This window comes from Taudactylus pleione, unplaced genomic scaffold, assembly GCF_031769625.1.
Source record: "Taudactylus pleione unplaced genomic scaffold, aTauple2 ptg000824l, whole genome shotgun sequence".
NCBI lineage: Eukaryota > Metazoa > Chordata > Amphibia > Anura > Myobatrachidae > Taudactylus > Taudactylus pleione.
Genome location: NW_028285226.1, coordinates 2,946,597 through 2,961,074, shown reverse-complemented (window position 1 = coordinate 2,961,074; position 14,478 = coordinate 2,946,597). Strand labels below are relative to the sequence as shown.

General features: G+C 45.0%; 1 protein-coding gene across 1 annotated transcript; it reads left to right on the top strand.

Moving 5' to 3' along the window:
- Window positions 1–10,749: 10,749 nt before the first annotated feature.
- On the top strand, window positions 10,750–11,946 carry LOC148474657 (uncharacterized). The gene has a single exon (XM_088458299.1). It carries the CDS (start codon window positions 10,765–10,767, stop codon window positions 11,944–11,946), a length of 1,182 nt encoding a protein of 393 aa, XP_088314425.1. The 5' UTR covers window positions 10,750–10,764.
- Window positions 11,947–14,478: the final 2,532 nt, after the last annotated feature.

Genomic DNA, 14,478 nt, shown 5'->3' with positions numbered 1-14,478 from the left:
TAAGCATCTGGGGTCACGGCTAGTGGTGACCCCAGGTGTTTCGGACCATGGCAGGATTCAAGGGGCAGCAGGTAAGCAGCAGGGTCCAGCAGTGGGTCCCTGCTGAACACATGGTCCAAAGTCCCCAGGCAGGGGGCTCCCTGGGCCCTGGCTGCAGCGTGGAGCCAGGTAACTAACCTGCACTTCCACTACCCCCCTGGGACAGCGGACCGCAGCTGAACGGTAGCACTGCAGCGTCCCAGGGGTTAATTGCATGCCAGGGGAGCGCGCCTTCCCTGTACACAGCCCTCTCTGCGCTGCCGATTGGCCCTGTGGCAGCACTCCTCCCCCAGGCCGGCCTCCTCTCTGCTCCTCGGTGGCCATCTTTGCTGAAGCATGGTGAACGCTGCTGGAAGCTGCTGATCGGTGGCATCGCGGTCTGGGTCCCCCGGCATACCTCTCTTCCGTTGACTACAGGTCTGTGTATGCAGCGCTGTGTCCTACCAGGCTCTGTGTCTGCGTAGTTGAGGATCAGCGCTGATAGTGCAGGGATTAATTTCTTCTGCATTGTATGTGACTTCTGCTAGCGTCTGCTGCCTGTACTTTCACTTTCTACTGTCAGCCATTTTACTGTCCCTGCTCTTCTTCTGCTAAAGCCCTTGCGGTGCGGTGCTTGCAGGGTGGTTCTCCCACTATACTAACGAGTATCAGTGAGAGGGGTCACATACTTACCATCATGTCTGAGACTGAATTTCCTCTCCAGCTTACGTGTACTAAGTGCAATGTACCAATAGCGGAGGGGGAGGGTAACGCGGAGGGGCTATGTCGGCAGTGTTATTTATTACTGTCACGGCTCCAATACAGGAACCTCCCTGGGCTTGTTTTGCTAAAGCGCTTACAACCCTGGTGGGCCAGTTAGCTCCACCACCTGCGTTTTCCCAGATGGGATTGTCCCAGCAGTCAGTGGTGTCGTCACCCATGCTGGGGTTCCCAAGACAACTGATGGTACCCCACAGTCTCCCTATTTCCCCTCCCCAGGTTTCACAGGAGCCTGCATGGGTTAATTCACTGACAAGTTCGGTACATCATTTGTCGGACGTGTTACAAGGGGAGTCTGTGTTGCGGCCATATAAGCGTCCTGTGGCGTCTCTGTCTGCTCCTTATGAGGATGACGACGTGATGTCCGATGATGGTGAGATTCTGGATCTATCTGACCAAGAACCTCATCGTACTAAAGAGTCGGACGCTAAGTCCAAGGTTTATATTCCTGGCCTTATTCGGGCATCCCGCACAGCTTTAGTTATTGAGGATGACGATCCTCCGGTGTCCAAGTCCAAATATGCCTTTTTTAAGGATATTAAGGGTGACGCCACAGTGTTTCCTCTTTCGGGTCAGTTAGTAAACCATTTAGAGGAGGCGTGGAAACACCCTGGTAAACGGTATCAGCCTCAGAGGCGCTTAGCGGTGGCTTATCCGTTTGCGGACAATTATTTTTCTAAGTGGGAATCCCCTCCACAGGTGGATTCTCATGTGACACGCCTAGTCCGAAGTGCCACATTGCCCATGCCCTCCATGTCCTCCTTGAAGGATGCTACAGACCGTAAGGTGGAGATCTGCCTAAAGTCCATTTATTCCCTCGCGGGGGGGGGGGGGGGCATCCAGACTAGCTATGGCCATATGATGGGTAGCCAGAGCTATGGAGCTCTGGGCAGATAGTTTGGAGGCGTCTTTGGATTCCGACTGTTCGGCTGAACAGGCCGAGTTGGTAGGCAATCTCTGGGATTCGGCCACTTACATCAATGAAACGGCCTTGGATATCAGTACCCTCACATATCGGATTTCTTCGCCCCTGCATCTGCTCGTCGCACCTTATGGTTGCGATCTTGGAAGGCGGACGCTGACTCCAAAAAGGGCTTAGAAGCTTTGCCTTTTAATGGAGAAGTCCTATTTGGTCCGGATCTGGACAAAATTGTAGCCACGCTGGCGGCAGCCAAATCTGCATGTCTCCCGTCTGCTGCAGTCCCTTCCAGTTCGGGTACGTCGTCCTTTCGGCCTTACAGGGCCCAGGGTAGGCCTAAAGCACAGTCTTTTCCCCGACCGACTGGCCCCCAAAAATCGGCCAAGCCCAGGAAACAGGCCTGGAGTACCAGACGTCTGGTCCCTAAGTCTGATGAGAAACCTGCGGCCTGACGGTCCGGGCCTCCCTTTGGGGGATCCCAAAGTGGGAGGCCGCCTGCTTCAGTTCGCCCAGTGTTGGTCGATAACCACGATGGACAATTGGGTTCACGAGGTGGTTTCTCACAGGTATGCCCTCTCCTTTCGGCACAGGCCCTCATCCCGATTCTTCACCACGGGCCTTCCATTAGACCGGAACAAAGCCGTGGAACTGCGGAAGGTTTTGCACACTATGCTCCAGGCTGGAGTTATAGTGCCTGTTCCATTCTCCCAGAGGGGCCAGGGTTTCTATTCCAATCTATTTTTGGTGCAGAAACCCAATGGGTCATACCATCCGATTCTCAACCTCAAGGCCCTCAACAAGTCCTTGCGGGTGCCACGGTTTCAGATGGAGACCCTACGGTCCATCATTCTGGCGCTGGAACCTGGGGATTACATGGTGTCATTGGACATACAGGACGCTTACCTGCATGTCCCTATTCTTTTACACCATCAACAGTTCCTCAGGTTTGCAATCCGCAACGATCACTTCCAGTTCCGGGCGTTACCTTTACCCGGACCTGACTCGGCTGTCTTTGACAGCGTGGCTGTTGAGACGGCCTTGTTAAGGTCCAGGGGGTTTTCCAGCTCTGTAGTACAAACTATGCTAAGAGTTCGGAAACCATCTTCTGCAAGGATATACTATCGTGTGTGGCATACGTTCTTCCAGTGGTGTCGACCGAGAGGTTATGCCCCTCGGGAGTTCCATCTGTCTAGAGTGTTAGCTTTCCTACAGGTGGGACTAGACCATGGGCTTCGCCTTGCTTCTCTGAAGGTGCAGGTGTCTGCCCTGTCAGTCTGGTTCCATCGTAGGATTGCTGCAATCCCTGATGTGCGCACCTTTATGAAAGGTGTTCTTCGAATTCAGCCGCCTTTTGTTCCACCGGTGGCGCCTTGGGATTTAGCTGTAGTCCTGAGGGCTCTCCAGGGACCGCCGTTTGAACTGGGCTCAGTGGACCTTAAATGGCTGACAGCTAAAACAATCTTCCTTCTGGCCTTTGCTTCGGCCAGACGTGTTTCTGACTTAGGGGCTTTCTCTTGTAGACCCCCTTTCCTGATTTTTCATATTAACAGGGCAGTGCTGCGCACTCGTCCTGAATTTCTTCCCAAAGTTGTTTCACGTTTCCATATCAACGAGGAAATCGTTGTGCCGGCTTTTAACTCACCTGATCTTTCAGTGGGTGAGGCCACTTTGGACGATGTGCGGGCCTTAAGGATTTATGTTGACCGCACTTCTTCGTTTAGGAAGTCGGACGCCTTGTTTGTCCTCTATGGCTTCCATAAAAAGGGTTGGCCTGCTTCAAAGCAAACTTTGGCAGGTTGGATTCGTATGGCAATTTCAGAAGCTTACCTTCATGAAGGCCTTCCGGTTCCATCATCTGTGAGGGCTCATTCCACTAGGTCTGTGGGTCCTTCGTGGGAAGCTCGATGTGGTGCCTCTGCAGTCCAGATCTGCAAGGCTGCCACGTGGTCCTCTGTCCAAACCTTTGTGAGGTATTACGCGTTTGACACCTTTGCCTCTCAGGATGCTTCCTTCAAGCGGCGGATTCTCCTTTCAGCACAGGAGCGTCCCCACCCTTGAAGGATACTGCTTTGGGACATCCCCAAGGTATCCTGTGGATACCCTATGGAACACAGAAGAAGAGAGAGAAAAAAAGCACTGTCTCTTTGTTGGCGCACAAATAATAGAAATAAATTAAAATATAACTTTTATTATAAATATTTATAATTCACTTTGCCTCACTAGTGAAATATTCCATACATAATAAAACATGAAACACACATATAAATACATATTACTCTAATTATTTTTGATACCAATCAATTAAATAATTTATAGTATGTTTATCTATGTGTCCTTATTCTGTTGTGTTTAATAAAACATTCAATATTGTTAATTGGGTTGTGGTGACTTCCTTATTAATAATGCACTCCCAGATGAGTTGTATTCATTGCAAACCTATGACTGTAGATAGATGGTAATTTCATGTATTGGTAAAGGCAGATGTGTTCCAATCTAATAATACATGCAACTTATACAACTTGCCAGTCTCATATTACCATCAATTACATAGGATTTATAGTCAAGACTGTAAACTGGTGACTGTTTCCAATATAATAATCACAGCGCCCTCTGTAGGGCAAAATACATCCTCAATAATGGTAATATACTACATGGGAACATGCATCCATATCCCATTATAAGATGTGGCGCCCCCTGTTAGACTGAAATATAATCAATCATATAATTGCATAGACTGAAAATTATTATCCCGATTTATTGTTACAACGTCCCTTATAGGGGTATATAATTAGATTATAATATTGGTTTAATGGAAATTAACCACTATTATAATTGTAAAATTCACCAGTGACATAGTCAAATATAGAGGTGTTTGTATGGTGCGTAATGGACAATTGTTTATATTAGCATTACCCTACACGGGAAGCAATCGGGAAGCCGACTGCCTATATACCGGCAGCCGGCTTCCCAACTGTCTTATCTCGGCAAGGGTGAAATGCCGGGCGTCTAGATGTAGACGTCCGCATTTCCCTGACGCCGGGAGACCAGCGCCCCGCATCACGATCGTAGTGATGCTAGGCGCCGCGAGTGGACAGCCGCGGGGGGGGGGAGGGTTAGGTTTAGGGCTCCCGGGGGGACTTAGGGTTAGGCACCCCCCCGGGAGGGTTAGGATTAGGCTAGGGGGAGGGACGGTTAGGGTTAGGCACCCCCGGGGGGGACTTAGGGTTAGGCACCCACCCGGGGGACTTAGGTTTAGGCAGCGGGGAAGGGGGTGGTTAGGGTTAGGCACTTAGAGGGGGGATTAGGGTTAGGCACTTGGGGGAGAAGTTATGGTTAGGCACCCCTAAGGAGGGTTAGGGCTAGGGGGGTTAGGTTAGGTTAGTGGATACTTACCTATCCACGATCGGGATTTCCAGCGTGTCGGGCTTCCGCTGCGTCGCACTCTGCTCCTGTTGGGCTGCCGCTGACGGGAATCGAACCGCCGGCCGCATTCCACCCTACACATGTAAGTTAGTTCATTACAACGCCCTCTATAGGAACACAAAAAGTTGCATCTGATTCTATACAAGTGTTATAGCTCCCCCTCTAGGGCTGTAAAGTTCTTTCCAATCATATATAGAATACAGATAGGTATTATATTAATACTGGGTAGATTCTATATATTACACATTAATTGCTTATATTAGCATTATCATATACACAGTATTAAATTGAAGCTGCACAGTTGCTTATATCAGCATTACCATGCGCTTGTATCATTTATTCATTACAGCGCCCTCTGTAGGAATGCAAAAATGATATTGAGTCAATACAAATATTATAGCTCCCCGTATAGGGTTCTAAGATTTTCCCTGCATGAGATACTAATTGGTATTGCTTATATTAGCATGATCATACACACTGTATTCAGTTAAGGGGAATTATATTGTCCCATGTCATTATCTCCACTCATATATATTTTGCCAATATCTTATTACAATAGTTTTTGAGTGTAAAACAGAAAGACGATTTCCTTATTAATCTTTGTCACAACATGGACATAACACGCGGCACTGGCCGCTAACGTCTTGTATCATTTATTCATTACAGCGCCCTCTGTAGGAATACAAAAATTATATTGAGTCAATACAAATATTAAAGCTCCCCCTATAGGGTTCTAAGATTTTCCCTGCATGAGATACTAATTGGTATTGCTTATATTAGCATGATCATATACACTGTATTCAGTTAAGGGGAATTATATTACCCCATGTCATTATTTCCACTCAAATAGATTTTGCCAATATCTTATTACAATAATTTTTGAGTGCAAAACAGAAAGACAATTTCCCTATTATTCTTTGTCACAACATGGACATAACATGCGGCAATGGCCGCTAACGCCGACGTACGTTTCACTATTTTTTATCAAGGCAACCCGATTGTGCAGTACAGCACAGTTTAAGTATAATACAAGAGCCAATCAGGACGCTGCCGCATCATCGCATCAGCCACCAATCATTGACTGGCTCTGTGTCATCCAATCTCGACGCATCAGCGTCATCACGTGTACTATTGAGCCAATCAGTAAGCGGCTCTTATTCAGTCAATGTCATGATGTTTCCTCCTCGTGCATCACTGCTCGGATTAACCAATCTAGATTGAGGATCCCGGATATACCTTCCTATTACCATAAATAAATAAACATAGCAATCACGATGCTTCCAGCATATTTTTTTGACTTTTAACTATCTCCACGCTATAAAACCCCTCTATATATGGAAATCAGTTACTATATATATAATTAAATAATGAACTTATTATAAGAATAAAGGTAAGTATAGTATGTAATCATATTTTACCAAATATGTAGTGTTTCTTATCTCCCCTATAAAATGCATATATTAATTAGTGCATATTGATATGGTCAAGATAGCCAATCTATAACATAAGATATATGATCCAAATATAGTAATCATAACAAGTGTAAGATAAGTGAATAATATTGTGATGTGATTAAATGTGATGATTAATTAGTGCATGTAAGATATGTGTTAATATAATAATTTAACACATAATAGGCTGAGTGAAAACTAAAAATAAAATTGTTTATATGAAAATATACAATAGTGAACAAACTGAAAGTGAAATAAATAGAAACCCTGTGAAAAGTGAAAAAGAGAATATAAAAATAAAAATATTGAATCAATAAAAACCCAGGATAAAAATTAAATAACCCACCACATACCATTGAATTGAAACCTCAGTGTTATTGACAATGATTATTTATAAGATACAATCTCAAAAAATATACTAATTAATAAACATTATATAATAAATATCAATAAATGGCCAGGATTATATTAAATCCCAATGTATTAATTATAATAAGTATAATGACATAATGTTATAACATAATTGACTAGTTATGATTACCAATAAATTAAAAATATCTACAAATTATATATTAGAATAATAATAAATTATATCATATGTGAGTATGCATAAAATAACCAACATAAAACTGCATAAGTGAATTGACATAAAAAGAAAACCCTGGTGATATGTGAAAAAAAATAAAATAATATAAAGTTTTTAATTTCATAAATAATAACTCTACTATTAATTTATTACTATAAGGACCCAAAATCAAAACTAGTATAGGCCCATCATACACTACTGAGGTTCAACTTCAGTGTGTTGGATAATAGCTATTGTTTGAAAAAAAGGGGGAAGAGAGAAAAAGGTTTTATATGATCTCAATTACCAAATATATAAGGTACTCTTATTTTTTAGAAGATTATTAATCATCAAATATAAAGTTAAAAGAAAAATAGATGCGTTCAGAAAGAAACTCAATTTATAAAAAAGGTAAATAGCTGATACTTTCATTTAATCCGAAAGGATGTAGTCTATTCATTAGAAAGATCATTTTAGTTTCAAACTTGAGTAATTCTCTGTCAATGTCTCCACCCCTAATTCCAAGTTGCATTTGTCTCATGCCAAATATTTTTAGGCCTTTAGGACTGCCGTCATGATGTTGTAGAAAATGATTTGCCACCGAAGTTAGTGTTTTAAATCTTGCTTTATCTCGTTTGGCATTTCCTATACTTCTGATATGTTCCAACACTCTCACTTTCAAAGCTCTTCTGGTCTTACCAATATACAGCAAGGATTGCCCCACCCAGTAGACATGCAACCTCTGTGGGGAGGTGAACCATGTGTACAGAGACTGCCCCAATAGGGCGAAATCCTATGTGGCAGCAGTGACTGGACAAGGCCAGCAGAGGTGCCAGGAGGGTAAGAAACCTTCCACCCCCACCCCACTCCCTCGCACCCGTCCTACCCTTCCTACCCCACCCACTCCCACCCCACCCCTTCCCACCCCTCCTACCCCACTCCCTCCTCAAACTGTGACACCAACTCCCATCCCCACTGCTGGCACAACCCCTCCCCCATCTCCCTCCCGCTCTCTTCTTCATCCCACTGTCTCTTCCACCCCCCCTGTCTCTCTCCTCTCCAAGGAAGAGTTTCCCCCTCTTGTATCCTCTGCAGGCACTCAACAGTTGAGTAGGAAGCGAAAGGAGTTTGACAGCCGAGCTGCTGACCCCGATCCTTCCAAGAAGTTGGCGGTAGAGCAGGTCGAGAACCCTCTTCCACTGGAGGACGAGATGGAGGCGATGGTGGAAAGGCTCGTGGAGGAGGTAGTACCTGACCTGAATGCTGACAACTTGATCGAACAGCTGATCCAGAGCTGTATGCAGCCGCCCCAACAGGGCGACCCAGCAGCCGTTCAAGAGGAAGCACCGCCCGACAAGAGTGGTAGCTAAATGTATTTTCTGTGTTCTAACCTTTTTTCTCCCAACTAATGGTGTCTTTTTCCCTTTTTACCATTAATGTGAGGAGTATTAAGGATAAGTTTAGAAGACAGTCTGTGTTTGCATTTTTAGATTCTCAGAAATGTGATGTTTACATGTTGCAGGAATGCTCTATTCCTTTTTCCAGGTCCTATAGACATCTGGGCCGGCAGTGGTCTCATGGTCCGTCCTATTGGTCTGGTGGGAGTGAGTGTAAGTCTGCAGGGGTCGCCATTCTTATTAGGGGGAGCCTCTTCACACTAGATTCTGTTCAGGAGCTTGTCTGCGGCAGATTGCTTATCGTAGACGGCTCCTGGGCAGGTGAGCCTATTAGGCTAATCTGTGTGTATGCACCCCCTGGTAAGAATGAGCATTTGGAGCTTTTCCAGACCCTGCGGCTGCAGCTCGCAACCACTAGGGCAGTAGTGATGGCCGGAGATTTCAACTGCCCCATGGAGGAGGATGGACGCAGCACCTGTAACACTGCTAAGCTTGACTCGACATCTAAACTGCTCATAGAAATGGTAACTGAAGCTTCTCTGCGGGATGCTGTGGGCTCCATGGGGGCTGGCTCCGTGAATTACACGTGGAGCTGCCCCGATGGCTCGGTGCATTCCCGCATTGACTTTGTGTTTACCTCTAGAGTAGTGAAGCAGAATAGGCATGCTATGGTTCCCTGCTTCTTCTCTGACCACAGGGCCATTCTCTTCCAAGGAGTCCTGGGCAATGGTTTTCCTCCTGGCCCAGGCTCCTGGAAGTTGAACTGTGCTCTGTTGGAAAGGGAGGAGGTGTTGGAGGAGCTTAATGATGCCTACATCACATGGAAGAATGATAAATGCTATTTTGATTGTATGAGTGACTGGTGGGAATATGTTAAGGCTAATATTCGCAGTTTCTTTCAGGTCAAAGGTAGACAACAGTCGTGCGACCGAAAGAGGAACTTCAAGGGACTGCAGAGACAACTGCAGTCCCTGCAGGACCTCCAATGGTGCGGCTGGGACGTGAGAGATGATCTGGAGGAGACCAAAAAGAGCCTGAAAGGGCACTTTGAGGAGGAATCCAGACGCATCGTCTTCCGTTCCAAGGTGGAGAACCTGGAGAAGGGTGAGAAATGTAACTCTTTCTTTTTCAGGAAACTCCACTCTGGCCACACGCCCCTGACTGAGCTGCGAGATGAGACCGGTATTCCCAGGCAGGGGAAGGAGGGCGTCATGAAGGTCATCACAGACTACTATGGCGACCTCTACTCCCCAAAGACGACGGACAGTGCTGTGGCTGATGAGTTCCTGTCAGGTATCACTAACACTATTGATCCTGCAGGTAAAGCAGCCATGGATGCTCCCTTGGTGTTGGAGGAGTTGCACTCTGCTGCTAAATCCTTTAGGCAGGGCAGGACCCCGGGCAGTGATGGTCTCCCAGCAGAGCTCTATGTAGCGCTGTGGGACCTCATTGGCCCGGACCTGCTCGAGCTGTACAAGGAGATGGTGGTGGAGGGCAAAATGCCTCCTTCACTGAGGGAGGGACTGATCACGATCTTGTATAAGCGTAAGGGGGAGAGATGCGAGCTGAAAAATTGGAGGCCCATCTCTCTCCTGAACGTGGACTACAAGATCCTGGCCAAGGTACTTGCCAACAGGCTGAAGGCTGTCATCGGACAGATCATTCACCCGGACCAGACCTGCGGCATTCCTGGCCGCAGGATTGCAGATAGCCTTGCCCTCCTCAGAGACACGGTCCATTACATCAAGGACTGGAACGTGCATGCGGCTCTGGTCAGCCTTGACCAGGAGAAGGCCTTTGACCGTGTCTCACATGAGTTGATGGGTAGGGTCCTGCAGAGATTTGGGCTTGGTGAAATGTTTTGCACGTATGTTAACCTGATGTACCTTGATATTCACAGCTCGATGTTGATGAACGGCTGGAAGACTGACCCCTTTCCTATTCTATCTGGGGTCAGACAAGGCTGCCCTCTTTCACCTCTTCTTTTTGTTTGTGTTATAGAGCTCCTGGCTGTATGCATCAGACGGAAACCAGAGATCAGAGGGGTCATCGCACCGGGTCCAGACCGTAGAGAGGCCAAGTGTTCGCTGTACATGGACGACGTCACTGTCTTCTGCGCTGACCAGAGTTCGGTGACAGCACTCGTCCAGACCTGCGAGAGCTTTGGACAGAGCTTCAGGGGCAAAGGTCAACTGCGGGAAGTCAGAGGCTATGCTGTTCGGGCAGTGGCACCTGTCATCCTCCGCTCCATTCCCCTTTGCTGTCAAGCTGGACTTCATCAAAATTCTGGGAGTCTGGCTTGGTTGTGAGGGTGCGGCCCTGAAGTGCTGGGACGAAAGACTTGCCACTGTAAGGCAAAAAATTGGACTGTGGAGCCTCAGAGACCTTACCATCGAAGGAAAAGCACTTGTACTGCGCAATGAGATCCTTCCCGTTCTGCAGTACACAGCGCAGGCCTGGCCACCTCTGGTCACGGTCTGCAGGGCCATCACAAGGGCAGTGTTTCACTTCATCTGGGGCTCCAAGATGGACAGAGTTAAGCGGACAGTTATCTACAAGGAGCCCCTCAAAGGTGGAAAGGGAATACCAGATATCCCCACCATGCTGCGAGCCTTCTTTGTGTGCAACTGTATCCGCAGGACTTTGTGTGAGACTGATAATGACTCTGCAGGAAACTCCATGTCTCGCTTTTTCCTCCTACCCCTTTGGAGGGCCCTAGGCTGGGCTAAGTGGGACAGCTCCATCCCTTACAACTGGAACACTCCCTGGTTCTACCTGGATGTGTCCAAGTTTGTGAGGGAGCACCAACTGGAGGGAGTTAAACCTGACTTGTGGAAACCTAAGACTATCCACAAGCTCATCAGAGCCAAAGACGTTATGGAGCCTATTCCAGGGCTCCCTTCAGCAACTGCCAAGCAGGCATGGGAAAATGTGGCCTCCAAAAGGCTCACAAATAGACACAAGGACATGTCATGGATGGCAATCCAAGAGGGTCTGCCCCTAAGGACATTTATGCACTCCCGTAACCTGAGCAGGTACAGACATTGCCCCTGGTGCATCTCACATGAGGAAACATCAATGCACCTGTTTTGGGACTGTACTTATGCACAGTTGTTGTTAGATGCCCTGGAAAATGAACTCAAAGACTGTGTGCCAAGGAGCAACCTTTCGTACCACTCTGTACTTTATGGACTGTTTCCTGGCACCCACACTTATGGGGCAATCCAGGAGGCCTGGCGCCTTATGAACTGTGTTAAGGACGCCTTGTGGCTTGCCAGGAACCGCCTCATTCTCAGGAGGGAGAGGATGTCCATCCAGGACTGTCGCAGGCTGATCCACAGCCTGCTAAGAGACTATTCCATCATGGACAGCCCTGAGGAAGAAGAGGACTAAACTCCCCTTCTTCTGCCCCTCTCCCCATGTGTGACTGTCCAACAAGGACTGGGACAGTGGCTCCCTTCCCCCCTTTTTCACAGAGACTGAAGTTTTATTGATATGTCTTTCTATTTATTCACCCTTCCCATATATGTGTCTGTCTTTCAATAAAAACTTCAGTTCTGTGATTCCCCCTCCCCTCCCCTCTACCCTCCACACCCATAGACCTTGTTGATTGTTGTTTTTGTTTAAGTTCTGAATGAATAGTGCAGTGTATCATGTATAGTATAGGATATCTTGTGCTATATGTTTTGCAATGCATTATATAGTATGTTTGATTATGCTTGATAGTGTATTGGGTTTAAGCTGTGCTGCGACACAGTAGACTTGTATGTGTGATTTATGTATGTTTTTTGCTATCTTTATGTTAATAAAGAATGCTTTTTTCAATCAAAAAATTTGTATTGACTCAATATAATTTTTGTATTCCTACAGAGGGCACTGTAATGAATAAATGATACAAGACGTTAGCGGCCAGTGCCACGTGTTATGTCCATGTTGTGACAAAGATTAATAAGGAAATCGTCTTTCTATTTTACACTCAAAAACTATTGTAATAAGATATTGGCAAAATATATATGAGTGGAGATAATGACATGGGACAATATAATTCCCCTTAACTGAATACAGTGTGTATGATCATGCTAATATAAGCAATACCAATTAGTATCTCATGCAGGGAAAATCTTAGAACCCTACAGGGGGAGCTATAATATTTGTATTGACTCAATATCATTTTTGCATTCCTACAGAGGGCGCTGTAATGAATAAATGATACAAGCGCATGGTAATGCTGATATAAGCAACTGTGCAGCTTTAATTTAATACTGTGTATATGATAATGCTAATATAAGCAATTAATGTGTAATATATAGAATCTACCCAGTATTAATATAATACCTATCTGTATTCTATATATGATTGGAAAGAACTTTACAGCCCTAGAGGGGGAGCTATAACACTTGTATAGATTCAGATGCAACTTTTTGTGTTCCTATAGAGGGCGTTGTAATGAACTAACTTACATGTGTAGGGTAATGCTAATATAAACAATTGTGCATTACGCACCATACAAACACCTCTATATTTGACTATGTCACTGGTGAATTTTACAATTATAATAGTGGTTAATTTCCATTAAACCAATATTATAATCTAATTATATACCCCTATAAGGGGCGTTGTAACAATAAATCGGGATAATACTTTTCAGTCTATGCAATTATATGATTGATTATATTTCAGTCTAACAGGGGGCGCTACATCTTATAATGGGATATGGATGCATGTTCCCATGTAGTATATTACCATTATTGAGGATGTATTTTGCCCTACAGAGGGCGCTGTGATTATCATATTGGAAACAGTCACCAGTTTACAGTCTTGACTATAAATCATATGTAATTGATGGTAATATTATTATTATCCTTTATTTATATGGCGCCACAAGGGTTCCGCAGCGCCTTACAAAGTACAAAAACAAATGAGCACACAAGACAACAGTTATTAACAGTACAGACAATGCAGGACAAGTACATGATTTATAAACAATGCTGCATAACACCTAAATAAGCAGCAGGGTGTCAGTAATCAGTTTTAGGCACCATTGTAAATGAAAGTAAAAGTAAGGCAAGAAGAAGCACGCGAGGAAAGAGGGCCCTGCTCGCGAGAGCTTACATTCTGAGGGGAGGGTCAGACAAACAGGGGTGACACACATGGGCTAGATAGTGAGGAAGGAGCATAGAGTAGTAATATGAGACTGGCAAGTTGTATAAATTGCATGTATTATTAGATTGGAACACATCTGCCTTTACCAATACATGAAATTACCATCTATCTACAGTCATAGGTTTGCAATGAATACAACTCATCTGGGAGTGCATTATTAATAAGGAAGTCACCACAACCCAATTAACAATATTGAATGTTTTATTAAACACAACAGAATAAGGACACATAGATAAACATACTATAAATTATTTAATTGATTGGTATCAAAAATAATTAGAGTAATATGTATTTATATGTGTGTTTCATGTTTTATTATGTATGGAATATTTCACTAGTGAGGCAAAGTGAATTTAAATATTTATAATAAAAGTTATATTTTAATTTATTTCTATTATTTGTGCGCCAACAAAGAGACAGTGCTTTTATTCTCTCTCTTCTTCTGTGTACCATTTATTACTGTCTATGGCAGCACCCCCATGGGATGATTATACATTAGTGAGTTATCAATAATTTGGGGCCACTATACTAATTATTATTGTCAAATTAAACCTTGTGCAGAGGTGCTTCCCTAGTTCCCCATCCCCAATTTGTAAGGATACCCTATGGACCCTGTGTAGAAAATATGAGACATGGTAAGAACTTACCTTTGTTATCTCTATTTCTACGAAGTCCATAGGGTTCCACAGGACTCCCGCCCTGTCGCACCTGTGCTGCAGATGGGCTTTACTCTGGTCACCGTTTTTTCCGTCTCCCTCTAGT